Source organism: Eleutherodactylus coqui, chromosome 3 (genome assembly GCF_035609145.1).
Source record: "Eleutherodactylus coqui strain aEleCoq1 chromosome 3, aEleCoq1.hap1, whole genome shotgun sequence".
Classification (NCBI taxonomy): domain Eukaryota; kingdom Metazoa; phylum Chordata; class Amphibia; order Anura; family Eleutherodactylidae; genus Eleutherodactylus; species Eleutherodactylus coqui.
The window spans coordinates 52,882,165-52,902,871 of NC_089839.1; the positions used below are offsets into that span (position 1 = coordinate 52,882,165).

At 42.2% G+C, this 20,707-nt stretch overlaps 1 protein-coding gene across 1 annotated transcript in view; it reads left to right on the top strand.

The window, feature by feature from the left end:
• SYT14 (synaptotagmin 14) overlaps window positions 1-20,707 on the top strand; it is a 196,056-nt gene that overhangs the window by 99,077 nt on the left and 76,272 nt on the right. Inside the window, exon 4 of the mRNA XM_066595594.1 lies at window positions 1,009-1,203. Coding sequence (XP_066451691.1) covers window positions 1,009-1,203 — 195 coding nt within the window. The remainder of the gene's footprint in view (window positions 1-1,008; window positions 1,204-20,707) is intronic.

Sequence of the window (20,707 nt, forward strand, 5' to 3'; positions counted from 1 at the left end):
CTCTGAAGAGAAGAAAGGGCAACATAAAGGTAAACTGATCTTCAGCACTTCTTGACGTGCAACAATTCCTCACTGCTGTCCTGCAATCCTTCTTTCCCAGTTTCTTTCATCTTCTAGCTCTGTTTTAGTACTGGTCAAGTATATAAAGTGGGAGCAGCCATTTTCTTGGTGGTTTTAGAGTGGATGTTACATTTTTACAAGAATACGGTTGATACACGTCTTGTTACCTTATGAACTATCCTAGGGGTTTCTCGTAAACCAGTATGAAAATTGCTGATACCATTAAAATGTTTTTTTTTTAAATATTTGATAGGTAATTTGCTAAGATTTTTACATACATACATATATATATAATATTAGTGATGTCATCAATGTGATGTCAGCTGTTTTCATGCACATGTTGAGGCACGGAGACGTTTCTGATTTCTGGTTTCTTGCATGGTTTCTTCTACATCTGTAAACGATTTGATCTATGTCATTTCAAGATGTGGGTTGAGATTGTATATACTTTAACTAAAGGGGTTTCCACGCTGTAGAAAGTGTTGGGGAAGTACAGGAAATGTTAGAAAAAACAAAAAGCTGTATTCACTGGTTCGATCCTCACCACCCCAGTGGAATCACTCTGGTCCTCAAAAACAATTGCTGCCCTCAGCAGTATGCGGTACTAGAACACTAGGGCCAGTGATTGGCTGCAATAGTCATGTGGGTAAGCTGTTATATCACCGATGCAGCCATGTAAATAAAGCCCAACAGGGAGGCCCGGACTGGAGGGACTGGAGTGTTGGGGGAACGAACTAGTGACCATAGCCTTCGTTATTTTCTTACATTTCCTGCATTCCCCCTACATATCTTGGAAAATTGATAGAAGCAAATGTGGCCCATGTCTCTTGGAAGTATATTTCTATAAATCTACCGACCAAACCTGGCCCCGTATACAGCCGACAACAGTATGTAATATATTGGTGCTACTATATACCCAAATGTATCTTTTGATTTATTTTCTACTAGGCCGAGACTTCCATGGTTCGTCGTCAGAAAGTGAAGATGAAGGCCTGGCTAAATACCATGAGGCAAAAAGCCGTTTGCATGGCTCCAGACCTGCCTCAGACAAACAACAGAACTACATGTGGGAAACCAGGCAGAAGTACAGCCCACTGTCTGCAGAATATGATGGGTACAGTAGCGAAGTCTCTGCAGATGAAGGTAAGGAGTCAAATGCTATACAGTATAAATAGATTTTAGATATATATGAGTCATAGAGACAAATAGATAGACAGACAAACAAATACCATGTTCCCCCCAAAATAAGACCCTGTTTTACATAAATTTCTGCCCCAAGAGAGGCGCTAGGTCTTATTTTGTGGGAGGTCTTATTATAATAACCTTGCAGGCTCGGTCCAGGTCCTCCAACGTGCTTCCCACAGTCGTTGACCACTCGTACAACATCACTTCCTGGTTACGGGATTCATAAATCCCGCCTCCAGGAAGCGATAGCTCTGACTGGTTCTTTGACTACTGCTCAGCCAATCAATGCATCGCTGGATGAACCATTAACAAAAATCATATGTAAGAACTGCAGCAACTGTGGGAAGTGATTGACTCCAAACTCCCCTCCATATTAGGTTGTCTTCTGTCTGGGTCCACTGAGATCCTCGTGTAGTATGCTGGGCCAGTGCAACCCTTCTTGTACATGTGAGCATCCAATAACAGGAAAGAACACACTAGTGTGAACAGATCCTTATATTGGTACTGAGAAACAAAAGCACAACTTCAAAATGGCATGATGCATGTAAACATTAATAATTTACACAAGATGTCAAAGATAAGCCAATGGATTCTCCATTAAGCCATGAAATATATGAACCACTGAGTCTCTATATATCCACGAGTGACGTCCAAGGAGAGAACAGAGAGATAATGATGTGAGACAGAGAGAGGATGAAAGCAAATGTGACAGAGTCCACTCTCTTTCCTTTGTCTGTGGCTTCAGCATGCAAATAATAATGTCTGGAGGATCGCTATCATCTTAATGCATCAAAGCGGTTGAATATTATATGATTTGTGACAACTAACGGTACAAAAATGGGAATTTAAATTTGAATGCATACAATTAGAGATGAGCGAACGTACTCGTTTAGGGCGGTTTCGCAATCGAGCAGCGCTTTTTTTCGAGTAACTGACTACTCGGGTGAAAAGATTCGGGGGGCGCCGGGGGGGCGGCGTGGCGTGGTGGAGCGGGGGGTAGCAGTGGGGAACAGGGGGGAGCTCTCTCCCCCCCCCCACTCCCCTCTGCAACCCCCCGCTCACCCCCGGCGCCCCTCGCATCTTTTCGGCCGAGTAGTCAGTTACTCGAAAAAAGCGCTGCTTGATTGCGAAATCGCCCTAAACGAGTACGTTCGCTCATCTCTACATACAATCGTAAAGTTTTAAAATGCTTAAATAGACATGTTCATTTTTATTGGGGTCCTTTTTACATGTACTTATAGAGGACCGCAGACATAAGTTCTTGGCCAGAACCTTGCATTTGTATGTGCTTGGTATAAACAACAGTTGTACAAGTGTATTCAGCTATTAAATGTGTAGGGGTGCTGAGACTTGTGTTTCTGTTACTATATTTTATTAAGAAGTCTGATCCTAGTGAACCCCACTGATTATTATGGGACTGGCACATTGCTTACCTAGAGGTCCATAATGTAGAGCTGTCGGCAGTCCGTGCGCTATCATTGCCAGTCCATGCTCACAGGATTAGGGAGTGCATGAGGCTGGCATTCTATATATTTGCAGTGACATTGCCGGAGATAGCCGAGCGTCAAGTATTTCCATCCGCTGCTGTGAGATGATTGGTGCGCCAACCTTGCATGCTCGGCCGGCGCTCCATTCAACATGATGTCGCTGCAGCTGGGAGAAGCAAACCCTGCAGTGACGAGAAGAGAGGGATCAGGGGTGAGACCCACACGATCATCAAGTTATCCCCTATCCCGTGATTACTAGATAACTTGTAATTCTCGTATAACCCTTTTAAGCGGTTTGTGAGAATTTTTAGTTTAACCCTTTGCAATCCCATTTTAGATTCAGGGTTTCCTAGGGGGTTTATCTTTCTGCAATGGCGCCGTCTGCTGGCTAGAGCCAGTACTGCGGTATGGGACATGCTGGAGAGGCCCCACCTAACAACAGAGCGGCCAGTAGTATACAGTAAGAATACCCTGCCAGACATCCTCCGATATCGGAGCTGTACAGCCTTCAATCAGAATGTCTTCAGACGTCAGACAGTGGATTGGAAAGGGTTAAAGTACTATAGCGATGTGTTAAAATGCTGAAGTTTAAGATTTTGATATCGTCTATCTACATTAAAAGTTCCCCCAGATGAAGTTTAAAATGACTGAGGAGCATGACTCCTCCTAGAAGTGATGGCTGTCTTCTTTAACCTATTGACCTTTTTCTATAATCCCCGTTGCCTTTACCCATTTTTCTCTCTTTTCTCTATTTTTCCTACCATCCCATTTTATATGGTATCTCTGGTCCCTCTGACTGTTCCGTTATCCCTTTATTGGCTATATATTTATAGTTTTGTATCACTGTATGTTTTTGCTATAAATATCTTCACTTTTCCTGATTATTTTAGCTTAAAATGTTTCAGACAAAAAACATAAAAACCATTAAAAAAAGTTTTCATCTATTTTTCCATTTCTACCATATGAGGACTGTGATGGCAGCACTTCCAGAATGATTCCTCTAGATGGCCATGTAAAACTTCCTTTCAACACGGGGCCATTATCACGGCAATGATTCTTTTATGCCTTGTCGTTACGGAAGAAGGCAAATGCGCACACACTTATATTCATCGCAGTGTGATAATAATGGCGTGCGGTATACTTCACCCGATATCAGTCTCCGCACCCTCGTAATGTCTAATATTAGTTACTTTTACATTCTAATAAAAGTACCTACTCGCTGTTATATCTCCTTAGTACAGCAGGTAGTTTTTCAAGCAAATCTTTCAGATTTGGATTATATAGAAAGTCGATGAGAACATGAACTAAAGAGGTCCTGAGCTTCTAATACCGTGCTTTTCAACTCCTAACTGATCATGCTTTCAGGATTTCTTTCATATTGCAGAGGCGATATAATATACCCTGTTTCCTTGAAAATAAGACATGCCCCTGAAAATAAGACATATCATGATTTTCCCGAATTTTTGAGGATGCAAAATGATTTTTCAAGGTTTTTGAGGATGCTTGAAATATAAGCCCTACTCCAAAATTAAGCCCTGCTAACAGTTAATTAAAAAAAGTCAATTTAAATAGTGTCCAGGCAGCTATACATGTAAAAAAGTTAAACCTTTTTGAACAAAAATTAATATAATACACTGTCTTATTTTCGGGGAAACACGGTAGTTATTGTCACCAACTCAGACATTGCAACAGATGATCTCTATATAGGATATCCTCAAATCATGACCTGTTGGGGTACGTGAAAAACAATGGGACTGATTTATTATGAAAAATGCTCCAATTTTCTGCACTTTTCTTACACACTTTTTTGCCTTATCAGTAAATATTCTTGGCTTAACATGGAGGGGGTGTGGCCTTTTGGGAAAAGGGGCGTGTCCTAAATTTGACATCATGTACCAATAATTTTTATAAAGTTAGACAAACATGTTTAAAGATGTGCCGGCTTTATCATCCGATATGAGTCAGAGTGATTACATTTGGCACACTTTATGACTGTCTCACATGATAGTTTACCGCGCGGATATCTCCCACGCGGGGAGCACGCAGTGTTTTGTGTACTGCTGCATGCTGACAAACCTCCATATACTATTGTAGTGTGTATGTATGTGTAATACGCACCAAGGTAGTGCACTCCATATAGTATCGTAGTGTGTATGTATGTGTAATACGCACCAAAGTAGTGCATGTTGCATTCTTTTCGAACGTGCATATCACGCTGTGTGTGTGAGAGGCACCATTGAAAGTAATGTAAAGTTTGTTACCGCGTACTATGCGTGCAGAGCCCGCACATGTAATATTCGGTAGAAAATGCTTGTGTTAGAGATCCCCAAGGTTGCACTGCTTAGCTATTAGACAGGATTAGTAAATCTGACCCACTGTTCAGTAGGGTGTACATACCCTGGATGAAGTCAAGCAGACATCACAAACACTGTCTGCAGCATCAGCGTTGAAGAGCTGCACACAGTATCAGCCAACATGTTGCAACATGCCTACAGATCTGTAGAAGCGAACAGGGACCACTTCCAGCATCAGTTGTGACATGTGGGTAAATCAGGAAGGCTTTGAAAAACAAGCCACTTGCTATTTCTTCCTGCAGTAATGACAGAGCAGGCTAATTTTCCGTGGCCCACCCTGTAGTACACTAGAAGGAAATGTTAAAAATATGCATGCATTCTTAAGCATGTTCAGTTTTTTTTATGCGATTGCTATCTTCGAGTGGCGCAGAGTGCTAAGGCAGCAGAATGTAGTCCTATGCTCACACTCACGACCTGAAGGTTGCGAGTTCAATCTCCACGTGGTTCAGTTAGTCGGCTCAAGGTTGACCTTCCATCCTTCTGAGGTTGGTAAAATGAGTACCTGGCTTGGTGGTGGTGGTGGTGGTGGGGTAATAAGTAATGAAAGAACTGTGGAATAAGTTGGCACTTGGACAAATAAGTCCCTACTCCACTTAAAGGAGTTGATCAGGTTTAGAAAAAGCATTGTTTCACTTGTAGAAGCTTATTAGCTGAAAATTGCATTGCAAAACCATGGCGTTTCTCAGTAAAATGCAAAGGGTTTTCACCAGTGTTTTTCATGTGCAATGAATAGAGATGAGCGAACGTACTCATTACGAGTACTTACGCACCCGAGCACCGCCATTTTCGAGTACAGCGGTACTCGCGCGTAAAGATTCGGGGGGCGCCGTGGCGGCACGGGGGGTAGCAGTGAGGAGTGGGGGGGAGAGAGGGCTCCCCGCTGCTACCCCCCGCACCGCCGCGCCTCTCCCCGCCCCCCGGCGCCCCCCGAATCTTTACGCCCGAGTACTGAAGTACTCGAAAATGGCGGTACTCGGGTGCGTAAGTACTCATTACGAGTATTTTCGCTCATCTCTAGCAATGAACATTCACATCAGAAGCGCCATAGATAATGTAAGAGCACTGGGGATATCACTGGTCTCGAACATCTAGTCCGGATTAGTTTAAATGGGATGGTGGTCACACATGCACCCTTTTGCTTTAGTCTAAGTCTTTGGGACTGATGGATATAACTGAGCACTTTATTTAGCTATCTTCATCAGTCCCATAGAGAATGAATGGAGCACCATGACACATCCACGACCACCACTTCATTCAAGCTCCCAGCAGTGGGACCAGGGCTTCTTTAACCGTAAGGCACACCGTATCTTCATCAGGCGTCCTGGACACCGGCACCATTTTCAACTGTATTTGCATCCTTAGGCCACTCTCACACTCCCAGCTTTTTACAGCATTGAACGCCAAACACTGTTAAACGCCTCCATTGATTTCAATGGGGCTTCGCAGACTACTGTTCGAATGCGACTTTTCTACTGCTGTGATTTTGAAACGCTGTATGCTCTATTTTAGTGTGTTTTTGCGCTTGTTAACGCACTTCATTGTAATGAAGTGGTGTGCTGCTCCATTCATTTTAGTGGATCTAATGGGACTAGCCAAGTACAAGCACTTGGCTATTTCTGCAGTCCGTGGTGCGTATGCCTGACTGCTGCTCCGTTCAATCTCCTCCTCACTGTGGGGGGTGCAGTAAGCCTGCAGCGAGGAAGAAGAAAAACATGGAACTCTTGGGATTGGTGGGGGTTTCAGTAGTGACCCCTCATTGATCAAACTTTTTTCACCTATCCTGTGGAGAGATGAAAACAGTTGTTTTGGGGGTTTCCCAGGCAAATCCTAATAATGACCTATCCTCAAGATAAGTCATCAATAGTTAATCACTAGAGACGCATCACTCAGGATCCCCATTGATCATCTCATGGTCTGGCCCGCTGTCAGTGCAGCGGGGCTGGATGTCGTCATTGGTGTCGGAGATGGAAGCATCATATAGGGCTTCACTCCCATTGAATTCAGTGTCCTATTACCCTTCCTCCTCCGACTCCAGTGTTAGTGGCTTAAATGTAATAGGAGGCTTAAAATCCCATTGATTTCAACAGGACTGAAGCTGTCTATGACACTTCCACCTCCGACACCAATGACGACATCTGGCCCCGCTGCACTGACAGCAGGCCGTGTGATCAGCTGATCGCTGGGGATCCTGAGTAGCTTATTAATCATTATTGATGACCTACCCTCAGGATAGGTCATCAATAGGATTTGCCTGGAAAATCCCTTTAATACCAATACGCTTGGGTATTAACCCTTTCCAATACAATTTGTATCCTGGTTTTCCTAAGGGGCTTACTCTTTTTCTGCTGTTATACAATGGCGCTATCTGCTGGCTAAAGCCAGTACTGCATGAGGTGACACGTTGGATAGCCTCCGACAGCAGAGAGGCTGGCAATATACAGTAAGAGAACCCCGACGGACGCCTTCCAACATCAGAGCTGTACAGCCTTAAATCATAATGTCTTTAGATGTCAGACAGTGGATTGGAAAGGGTTAAAACAACCCTGAAGGGTATTCCAATGACCATACAATTGCAGTATTTGCATCTATTATGTAGATAGGTGATGAATGCTCTTCCAATAACCCCCTTTATTTGAGTATTACTAGGCCATCCGTAAGACATCCTAACGTAAAGTGGCCTGCGACAGATTCCTTATGATGTGCTTGAAATTCTTCTTGAACTGTCAAGCACGTCTTTAACTTTACGGGAAAGCCACATCTATTATTGCCACTGTGATTCGACATTCTGCGAAGTAGTGAATGCTTCTTATAGATTATCATCCTCCTCGTAAACGACTGTCAATCACGCGACAGTAAAATATATTAAAATCTATTTCACTCCAAATCCTTTTGTAGCGTAGAATACTAGCTGCGTCCTTCAGCGTAATGTATTATTTTATACGTATTGTTTTTTTTACATTTTAGCACACTTTTAAGACGGAATTGTTTCGTCGCGTGCTGTCAGCGGAAAATACCTATTTTTGAAAATTCTTACAATATGCAGCAAAGAAAGGAAATACTCGTGTTTTTTTTTTTTTTTCTTAAACCTTCATAAGAAAAATTGTACGCTTTCTGCCTCAGAACTTCAAGCTTCGGATTTTGTCACTGTTATTATTTGCGCTAAAGCTATTATTACTGACATGATGGTTGGGAAAAACAATAGGATGATTTATTATTGTGAATGAAGGCTGCTCCTGGCTTTGAAGCCTGTCAATTAACATGACTCTTCAGCCCACGGAGTACAGCCATCTTCCACTGTTTGCAGGAATAAATATGAAGAAATGAAAAATTGTACCTTGGAAGAAGACAATGAAATTAAAGGAGTGTTACAGTTCAATAGATTGCACAATTTCCGGCGGAGGCAAGAGACGCTCAGGCATAAGGAGTATCTTGGCAGATGCATTGAAGGGATAAAGGGGAATAATCAGACGCCTCAGGAGGTGTTGATGAAGTTACATTGCATCAAGAGCTATAGGTGTATTATTTAATAATGTAGATGACATGGGTTAATATTTCAAGTCCACGAACAATGCATTCCTGTCAAGAATTAACCTCAGGACAGGTACCGAAAACTTGCTATCAGATTTGACTAAAGGCTAAACTGGGAAGTGGAGTGTAAGACTTGGTTTACACAGCTGTCGTTGGTTTCCATTGTTCGGCTCTGTCCTTGAAGCCAAACAACAGAAAAAGCTGAAGTACCAGTTCCGAAATATATGCTAGGTGAGACCCTATTGACAAATACATGAATTGCCATCTCTAGCATTTTCCAAGATGAACCCCATTGGCTATAATGAGGTGCATGTGGGGAGAATTTTACCCATATGGTATAGCGCAGCATGCTGCGCTGTTTCATCCAGGTTTTCATGCTGGATCTATGCTGAGTCTCCGATGCAGTTGTGAACCTAACCTTAGGGCTTTGCAGCACCTTAAAGCTTCATCATAGATGATGGGTTTTAGTGCAGGTTGCATCTCCAAAATAGTTTCTGATAGCAACTAATGAGGACTTGCAGATGCTGTGCAGATGTGAGATACAAAATCCTAGGCAAAAGCATGGCCATATAATCTGAGGTTAACGAATACCTGCACTTTCACTTCAGAGCACTCCTGCTCCACTGGCCATTTGGATATTTCCATCTATGTAAGCTCTATATGGGGCTGCCTTTAGGTGCCGGAAGGAGCCGAAAATGGCCGATGGAGCAAGAACTCTCCGAAGTGAAAGTGAAGGTACTCTTAAACGATTGGAGAGTTTAATCAGTACAGTTATGCAGATACAGGTCCAGCAGATAATGATTAGTCAAAAAACAATTGAGGTCAAATTCCAAGTGTAGAAAATGTATAAACACAGCAGGAATGTAAGAATCCTGAAACTCAACGCTCAGACAATGGAATGTAACAATGTTGGCTGGATACTAGATGGCAGAACTTGACTTTACCTACAGCTGTCACCTTTACTGGGTACTAGCAATTTCTCTTAGTTCTCAAAAACTCTCACGACTTACAGTAGGGCTAAATAGTGTAACAACCGGACAGTGACAAAAGAAATATATGGAGCACGTATCAACACCAATAGGAAACACAAATGTAAGACTAGGAACTCACCAATAGATGACAGGAGCAGAAAGGTGATGATGACGATGGCGAAAGATAATGGAAAAGATGGGAATGGAAACAGGAATACAGCCTGAGGAAACTGAAGCCTAACACTAGCTAAAACTCCCTAATCCATCCCTGACACTGACCCTAATACCAGACACCACTGTCCCTGAGTTACTCCATTATCCCTAGTGGCAAACCCTATCTGCAACACTGTCCCTGACAAACTATAAGACAGCACTGCTATCCGGAAACAAGAAAACCAAACTAAAATAGATGCAGACAGGGCTGGAGCATGGAGTAGATTAGAAATAACCACAGGAACAAACTATACTGAAAGAAAAACAAGAATAGACTAGGAAGAAGCAACTTGAAGCAATCAAAGAATACAGGGTTCAAACACACATAGCTACGCTATAACCAGCACTGCACTGCAGAAGCCAAAAATATTTAAAGAGAGGCTAGCCAATGAGGAAGATCTCCGTAAAAGATTCTGGACTAAGTTGTGTGGTCAGCTGCCCAAACAACAAACTTAGAAAGCAGGAGATGATGATGCAACAAGAGAACGCCTGCTAATCTTAACACTTATATGAAAACTATTTGGAACGTGATGTACCTTTAAGAGAGGGAGTCCAAAGTGCAGCCAGGCGCTAAACAAGGCACAAATTATCATAAGCAGGGATGCGAGCTGTGTTAGAGGCCATTGAGCTTTACAGGAGATGCAGAGAAATCTCACCCATGGCAACTCCTGAGTGGCCTGCATTCTATTGCAATTCAAGTATAAAATAGTAGAGACTACTTTAACGTCTTGTTCTGTTTGTACTGACATGAAAAAGTATAGTCAGTTAGGCAAGCCAAACTGCGCCTGATGATCATATATTTGTTGCCAGCTCTAGAGCCATACCCTGAAGTAAGATTTTTGGTGGATTGGCACTACCAAAATGTTTAGCTTTTCGTCCAAAATTGAAACTTTATCCTTGTCTGTGTTCCCATATGAACACTGTGGATAACGCGTACGCGAAAAAATAGAAAGTCGAAAGCCAGCTTCACTCAGGCGTATTTGCATGCTCAATACGCAGAGAATAGAACCCATTTATTTGAATGGGTTCGTTCACATTTCCATATTTTGAGCGCTCATTTCGGTTGCACAAAAAAACAATGGAACGTGCTTTATTTCTTTGTGTATTTGTGCACCAAAGGTCCCCATAGAAGTCAATGGAGGATGCTCAAATACGCTCACAACATGCAAGGATATGCGTGAAACATTGTATAATTTCGCTGGAAAAAGAACACAATTGCAACAAATTAGCTATTTCAATCAATGCGTCTTTCTTTCACAAATGAACATGCCTTGCGGGCGCAAAAGTACAGTAAAATATGCCGATGCGCGTCCAAAAAGCATAGTTCATTCCGCAAAAACGCAGTGCTCAGGCATGCGCAAATACGCCTACGCTCGTGTGAAGCCAGCTTAATAATATCATATGTTATGTTAATGTGTCAACTTTTGGCTGTCATTGAATCTGTGATTTCATGCCCTTGTGAAAGTTTGACTCGTGAACAGTCTCCTATTCGCTCGAAGAGCCTTGAGGTGGACCTGAGTGCCAATCATGTCATCCTATTTTAATGATTTCACAGCTGGAGTCTTTGACACATTTAGTATCAATGCATTTATTGACACTTAATTGACACCATTGAAACAAGCTGCTGTCTTGGCTCTAGTACATCTTGGTTGCAGGTCTTATCAAAAGCGAATTATAAGTATTCCTGTTCTTCAGATTTAGGTTGTGAAAAAAAGAACCGAAGAGTAAAAATAAGGTGAACTGTTTTGAGCAAGAGAGACAAAAAAAAAATCATGGGAGGTGTTCTGGCATTTGATGTAACTGGACCAACAGATTCCATTGCAGGGACTCTCAGCCTTCTTCTTTTGTGGTCCCAGCAGACAGAACATTGTGATGCCTGGGTTGCACCATTGGTCTATGCCAAAGCAAAAAATGTAAACCAAAGAATTATACCCTCACAGAAAGGTCTGTGCAGCCTATGATCACTTCTGTCATGACTGCACCTCACCAACAACTGGTGGGCACTTTACCACCGAGGCCCATCTCACAGTTTGAGTGAGCGCTGATTTAGGAATATAAATAATAATATTTATGACAAGTATATTACTTTTTATCCTGCATTTATCACCAGATTTCCCCTCCGAAGACTCTGTCTCTAATTTTTAGTCTTCCCGGAGCAGGTGGGTTTAGACTAATTGCTGTGATATCTCTTAAAGACTGCACACAGAGAATATGAGATCCTGCTCTCCTATCTCTTTCGCTCAAACATACAGAAGCAGTATGGAGGATATTATACAGCAGTACTGAGCAGTGTAGTTGTGATTTCAGTAAGTGTGAGACAGTAATACACTTACTACAAGATGCAGCAGCAAGTCTGTCTATGTTTCTACTTCTATCTCCCTCCTCACCCCCATTCACCTCTCCATAGACTTCTACAAGCAGCATGAGACAGCAGCTAGCAAAAGCCTTTCCACTTCCTGTAATTCCTCCTGGTGTCTCTATTACTAAACACACACTTCACATGACAGCAGGCTGTTGACAGCAAATCAGATAAGCACAAAATTGTTCAAAGTGCAATACCTATTAAAGAGGTCTGAGTTAGATGAATCCTACTCTTTGACAGTTGCAGCTTTTTTTTTTTTAGCAAATCACACAATATACCATATAGTCAAAAGTATGTGGACACTCCTCCTAATTTTGCCTGAGTGGGCAAATATTCCCACAGACTAATTACAAACTTTTGTGGAAAGCCTGCCAAGAAGAATGGGGACTGTTATACCCACAAAAGGAAGTCCAACTTCATGACTGGTACCGCTGAGGTCAATGAGTGGCCGCAGCAGCCACCTACTTAGACAGCATGTGATCAGCTGCTTGGATATATGTGGGGATTGGAGGGGACCATACTAGAGTGTTGGGACATTTAATGCAGTGAGTAAAATTCAGTTTGTTATTTTAACGCAAACTCCATTTTTGGAAATTATTCTAACACACGTAGCTTTGGAGTGGAATGTCCAATAAGCTGATATAGGTGTAATGGTTAAGGGACCATTTACTTTTAGCTATATAGTGTATCACCTGTCATTGGGCACTGGACCTGTACACTCTCCAGTGTTTATTTTATATGGAAAAATGTAAACCGGGTCCCCTTAGAATGTTTCCAATAACCTTATATATAAGCTTTTGGTGAGGGTGATATGTACATCCAGCCCTTCATTAAAATTGTCTCTGACTCTTATATGCAAGTGAACAGCAGCGGATGAAGAATACATTATTATGGGGGTTATTTGACAAGAGACAGGAAAAGTTGCAAAGAGCTGAATGATCAAGAGAACAGCTGACAAAGAGAGACACTTGAGAGATGTTATTCCGTATGTACTGCTCGATTTCTGGAGATTAATAACTACCTCTACTAATGAGCTCTAGGCCTAGAAGTAACGTGTATAATCTGGTTGTACAAGTTCTTTCTCCCTCATATATACCAATATACTCATATACACATCTTATGTGCAATGAATTATGGCCTGCAAGCCGTAATAATACTTCTAATCATGTTTTCACCCAGAGTATTCCAATTTGAATTTATATGATGTATTGATAGCTTTAAGTAGATATTTGTAAAAGGGGTTCTTTTCACACTTAGACTAGGCTGACACTTCCTGTAGAGAAAACTTTTCAACAGTCATCTCATTATCATGGTTACAATGAAAGGTAATGCCTTTATGTAGATAGCACAGGAATCATCATTCACAATTGGTGATGTTCCCAGCTCACCTCTTTCCCCTTTCTGCCCATGCCCACAACACTCTCCCATAGAAGTCAATGAACATCGTCTGTCTATTGTCCCTTATGGTCAATTTGGATGCTGTAAAGTATATCTCTTAAAGGGGTTGCCCAGTTGAAAAATTATTGATGGTTTATCCTCAGGATAGGTCATCGAAATGAGATCAGCAGGAGTCTGATGCTCAGGGCCGCCACTGATCAGCTGTTCTCTGGGCTGCTGCACTTGTACAGGGAGATACAGGAAGCAGACAGCTCCGTTCCCCATGCAGAGGTCAGGCTTGGTATTACAGAACAGGTTCCTATTGAAAGGAATGGGAACTTAGCCGGCAATACCATGACTGATTACTGCAGTGAGAACAGAGCTGTCTGCTTTCAGCAGGAATCAGCTCAGTGCACAAGTGCCCCAGCCCAATGGACAGCTGATTGGTGGGTTTAGACTAATTGCTATGATGTCTCCTAAAGACTGCACACAGAGAATATGAGATCCTGCTCTCCTATCTCTATTGCTCAAACATACAGAAGCAGTATGGAGGATATTATACAGCAATACTGAGCAGTGTAGTTGTTATTTCAGTAAGTGTGAAACAGTAATACATTTACTACAAGATCCAGCAGTAAGTCTGTCTATATTTCTCCTTCTATCCCCCTCCTCACCACGAATCACCTCTCCATAGACTTCTACAGACAGTGCGAGACAGCAGCTAGCAAAAGCCTAGATCAGCAGGAGTCTGATGCTAAGGACCGCCACCGTTCAGCTGTTCTCTAGGCTGCTGCACTTGTACAGTGAGATACAGGAAGCAGACAGCTCTGTTCCCCATGCAGAGGCCAGGCTTCGTATTACAGAACAAGTTTCTATTGAAAGGAATGGGAACTTGGCCTGCAATACCATGACAGACCACTGCAGTAAAAACAGAGCTGTCTGCTTCCAGCAGAAGTCAGCTCAGTGCACAAGTGCACCAGCCCAACGGACAGCCGATTGTGTTCCCGGACAATGGGCCCCTGCTGATTTACCATTGATGACTTATTCTAAGGACAGACCATCAATAGTATTCAGCAGGACAACCCCTTTAATGTTAACAGTAGCTCAAGCAAGATGGCCACTTTCATAGTCATGTACAGAAAGTATGATAAAAAAAAAAAAATCTACAATGAGAAAATGAAATTTGTTTGAGAGAAATATGTTTCACTATCTGGCTTTAATTAGCAAAAAATACAGTATATAGGTGATACAAATCCATACCAAGCCATTTGTCTGACTAGTAACATAGAGATACTATAAATAACACCAATGAAGAAGCAGGAGATAGGACTCCAGCCGTGGAGTTCTATAGAAATCCGTCTGTGCTACTCTGAGATTTTCCTAATTGGAAACCTCCAACACAACGGGTTTACAATACAGCCACTTTCATTCCAGTTACTGACATCTCATTGCAGCACTGAAGGGCTTTGAAAGGTCCCTTACTTGGAGAATTAGGGGGGTCTCCGTTCGTATTACACATCATATTTCATGATATATTTGATTTATGAGTCATTCAGGATTTGATGAAAAGCTAATGATAACCCATCTGGCAACTATAATGGCTGCCATTAGTGGTTGTCGCCTATCATGTTATTAGCGTACTGGTCAATGTTAACTTAAAGAGGCCATCCAGGACTTCAATAGATGATTGGCGGAGGTCCACCGCTCGGAATCCTGATTGGCCTGATCCTGATTTGGTACTGCAGGCACAGTTCCCATTAAATTCAAAGTAAGCTATGCCTGCAATACCATCCTGGGCTGCTGCCCTTTGGACAGCACAATCTGCTTCCTGCGCTGTCTGTAGTGACAGCAGCTCTGGTAATCACCTGAATTGGCAGGATCTCAGGTGGCAGATCCCCTGTCCTGAGGATAGGTCATCAAAAGAAAAAATCCAAAAAGTCATGGACAACCCAGGACTATCACAATCAGTGGGACTGGCTGCATACTTCTGCTTACTCTATCCTCAACTTTTCATATTCCCAGTTTCTGTCGCCTGGCCAGGCTCTTCTTGGGTGCTGTCAGTGTATCAAGTTGGTGGTCCTCACCGCTTACTGTCAATGGGTAACGTTGGATAGCCAGTGAGGTCCAACCTCGAACGCGGAAGGGACCCAACAGTAAATTGGCTTACAGTACCACCACGTGAGAAGTGAAGTATTACACAATGTCAATCTGCCATCTGTGCAATGCACAAACATTTTGAGTCATCTGGAGTGGGAGACTCTCTTAGTTGATGATCTTTACACAGGCTAATAGATGAACCTGCTGTATTAAACAGGTTGTCTTATCAATACAGCCCCCTTTTTAAATACAAGTCAGTTGTCCGCAGTGAAGAGGACGGAGGATATAGGACCCCCATTGTCTGGATCAGTGGGCATCTAACCGATCAGCAAGTTATCCCCTCTCCTGTGGATAGGGGATAACCTGCGATTCTAATATAACCCCTTTAACTTCCTGTTCATTTTCTTAAAAGGCATTGTGCATTTTAGCAACCATTTGTATTGTTGATATGCCTCTAAAATCCAAAATGAACCAAGATTGTATATTGTCTTGATTAACAATTTTCTACCATTTTGCGTCTAAAGTGCCTACACAAATTTATGCATCTCTATGGTTGCAAACTTCAAAGAAAGCCCTTTTAGGATAGTTTTACACAGTGTTTATTTGTGAAAAGCAACAGATTTGTGGTATTTTTCATGTAGTTTTTTTGAGCCCAAGCCCAAAGTGGATTCAGCAGAAAGAAGTATAGGAGTGGGTTCACACCAGCGCTAAGTCATGCCGTCTCCGGGGCTTGCTGCACTGACCATGCAGTTAAACCCTGGAAGATTTCCGTGGACAGCTCTAGTGCTAAAATGCTGGCCAGGACACACAGTTATTGTGCCACTGTACAATAACTCGGGGCTTGCTGCGCTGACATGGTAATAATAAACCTGCCACCGAAGGGGTTAAGCCAGCTTTAGACGAGTGTATTACAAGTGTAGTATTTTTGTGTCCCAACTAGAGATTGGAAGGTCTGGAAAAATTTGGAAAAAAACAATTTTTTTTCCAAACCCATTTTTTATGTTATATATTTTGAATGGCATGTTATTATTATTGAAAAAGAACATATTCTACACACTCTTTTTTTTCAATTCTCCCGGAAACAAACGGCTTAGGAAAAAAACTGAAAAGAACACTCATCCAAAATGAAAAATGCTTTTGTAGTATGCTCTTATGAAACTGGCCTTAGTCTGATCCTGCAGTGTCCTATCCTTCCATCTATCTCCTGCTTCTTTCGATGGTACATTTGGTAAAGAAGAGAAGAGTATGACTGAAGGATCAGACTACACATGGCTTGTTTGTAGTCTGTTACCATGGAGACACCTAGGCCTGCACAAGAGCTACATGCAAAAATGGTGTGAAAGTTTTGGAGGATTGTCAAGTTGTAAACTTTTGATAGCCTGTTATTAGGATATGCCATTAATAATAAATTGGCGGGGGTCCGCTGCTTCAAATCACTGCTGATCAGCTGTTCACTAGGCCAGTGTGCTCATGCAGTAAGCTGATTTCTGCAGGAAGCAATTAGCTCCGTCCCCACTGCAGTGGCCCGTCTTGGTATTACATGCAAAGTTCATATTCGCTTTGACGGGAACTTGGCCTATAACACCAAGCCTGGCCACGGCAGTGGAAATGTAGCTCTCTTCTGCCTGCAGAAATCACAGGCACATTAACCCGGCAAACAGTAGTAACCCTAGGCGGTAGGCCCCCAATGATCTACTATTGATGGCTTATCTAGTGGATGGGCTATCAATAGTTTACAACCCCTTATATGCACACTACTTGCAAAAGTTGCTTCATTTTTCATTTTAGATGCACTGGAACAAAAAAAACCCCAGCAATTGGTTGCAATGGTGGACCTTCCCTCATTAGAAGACCATGACTTCAGTAGACTAGCAAATTCTATGCTTGGCTCTACAGACCCAAATCGGTTTGTCATTGACTAAGGCCCCTTCATCCAGAATTTTGGTAGAATTTCAAGATCCCAGGCCTTCTAATAGATAAGAGAATCTCTTAAAATGATGAACTTCGCAATCTTTGTTACTTTTCGTCGCTGCGAAATAATGCCGAACCTATAAATATCAATTCTGTGCCGAGGATTCTTTTATACAAACAGTGCACTCTTGTCACTGCTACATTCTCTACAACGAGAAGTCACACCTCAGCTAATTTGAAGGCAGATTTAACTCAGCTTTAGAAGCCCGGGGATAGTAATTTGAATTATGCATGAGTGTCTGGTGCGTACTTCCATTAGCCTGCTAGATAGTAATGTAAACATGCCCTGAATTTTAAGTATTCCATACAAGTGTCAGGTATAAAAATAGAGTTTGTGTCTGTCGTCGTGCTAAACTGTACTGGAGATTTACACAGCTACATATTTGTGGTTGTTACCGAATAAAGATCATTAATGTCTTATTTATGGGATATCTATGTAAATGTCACCAGATTAGCCTTGTCTTCTAAATGGTGTAGTTCTCTGAGGTTGTCTGCCTGATCGTGTGAGACATGAACAGAGTCCTTTATTATGTCAGCAGCATCATTTAGAGTAAATGATTGGACCATTAAGGAGGTTGTATGATGTAGACAACCCCTCTACAACGGACAGGTTCGCCAATAATACGTTTATTGCATGGGTCATACTGCTGGGCTCCCGGTGATTAGATGGTATCGACTGCAGAACTGTTTGCTGAATGCTTTAATGCACCTTACAGATGTTCGATGCTGGTTACATTGGACAACTGTCACGGCACACCGGTTGCAGCTCATGAAAAGGGCCGGTGTGACGTTCCAGTGTCAGCCCCAGCCTATGTGACCTGTTGCTCTGCGCATGCTTACTGAAAATTTAGTGTTAGGCACCAACATAAGCACTTCTCTTTAGAGTGCTAAGGCAGCAGAAATGCACTCCTAAGCTCTCGCTCATGACCTGAAGCTTGCGAGTTCAATCCCTGCATGGTTCAGGTAGCCAGCTCAAGGTTGACTCAGTCTTCCATCCTTCCGAGGTCGGTAAAATGAGTACTCAGCTTGGTGGGGAGGGTAATAAATTACCTGAAAGCACTGCGGAATAAGTTGGCGCTATACAAATAACAGGATTTATTTTTATTTTATAGGGACTGATTGGTTGGCTGAGGTATGGGACAGCCAATCGCCATTAATTTGTGTACATTTATTCCGGCTGCTCCACTCAGAGGACACCGGTTATTAATTTGGTCTGACTTTCTGTCTGATCACACGGTTGCAACTTTGGTCTGCGATTCCTTGTCAGATTCATTTCTGTCTGACTCTTGTCTCAAGACTAACTGGTCTGTGGTTCCCTGCCTGATCTGGGCCTCAAGTTAAAGCTAGGTCTGTCTGGTTATTCACTTTATCTGAGTTTGGTTATCTTATCCCTGTATATTTACAATTATATTTCATCTAACCTTTGCCATATTCCTTGTCACCAACTAGGGAAGGTCAGGGGCACCCCAAATTCCTGACGTGGGGCCAACCCTCACCAGACTCAAACTTCAAAAGACTTTGTCAACTTCTTTGAGCCCTACAAGATAAGCTTATGGGCTCAAGGTAGCTAACTCACTGACTTCGTGGATGTAAGTTTTATACTTACCTTCCCCGCCATTCAAACTTGGGAAGACAACTTAGCCCGCCACTCAATGCCCTGCAGCATCCGGTTTCAGCATTGACTCTGGGGAACGGTGGGGAAAGCAAGTATAAAACTCGGTGGGTCAGCTGCTTTGAGCCTATAAACTTAGCTTATAGGCCCTTTGCTTGCCATCTATGAACCTGCTCCACTTCAGCCATGTAATTCTAATACACAGGTTCCAAAAACTGTCAATTTATCTTCCAAAGTTCTGTCCCCTGAACAAATCCAAGTTCTCGCTCTTGGCCTCAATTTTTCTCCCAGAAATTCTTTTGATCTTTTTTTAAACTATAATAGACATTTATAAATTTGTGAGGAACTTGACAGTAAGACATAATATTTTTCTATACTGAGGACTCTTCATCCTCTGAAATTAGCTCCACCACTGGTACCAGTTTTTCCCCGTTTACTTTTCAAGATCAAGTGGCCATAATGTGTTTAAGGGATTTGCAAAGTGACTCAAATAATAATATTCATCCCATTTCTTATGCTACTGACTTTCACACACGCAATCTGTAATTTTACTCTGTTGAATCGAGGACGGAGGCTTTGGAAATATTCCAGTCTTTAATCGATAAAGATCTCATGAAATTAAATGACTGTTCTACTAACAATAGATCTCCTACAAACTTATCTTCCAATCAGAGGAAAGCTATTCAGTCTCTCAAAGGTAATAAGGAACTGATCATAAAAATGGCTGATAAGGGGGGTTCAGTTGTTGTGATGGATACCAGCATGCATAGATCTCAGATTGTATCCATGTAGACTGACATCCATACTTACCGTATATTACCCACCAATACTACTGTTCATGAATTATCCTGCCTGTTGCCAGAAGGTCTGTCATTGGGGTTTTAATACAGAAACCGGTAGATTGCAGCTATGTAGATAACCCCATTATTCCCATCATGCATGCTGTCCCTAAGGTGCATAAAGATGTATTTCCTCTGCCTATGCGGCCTATTGTTGCAGGTATTGGGTCCCTGAACTAGATGCTGTGCGGGTGGCTTGATTCCCTTTTGCAGCCTCCTGTTCAGGAGGTGCTTGGGTATGTTAGGGACTTTAGTGATGTTCTTGGTGTTTTACTGCAAGTTGTATAGGATATGTAATACACATAGTTATCATGTGACGTTATTTCCTTGTATTCCCCATACTACTGCTTTGATGACATTATGACATCATCTTACCAAACATAATCTATATACACTGGATTTGCAGAATTTTGTTTGGATGGTTGCGTCTTATTTAACGTCTCACCATTTCAGTTTATTTGACGGCAAATTACTTTAGACTTCAGGTGTATCAATGGCAGTGAGATATTCCAGTTTTTTCGCAAATCTTGTTATGTCCTTTCGAGAGGAATTTTTAGTACATCAATGTATCGTAAGCCTTAGGCAAAGAACACCATGCTTCATGCAGATAGCAATCATCCATGTCAAACCGCCAAAGCCATACCAGTGGAA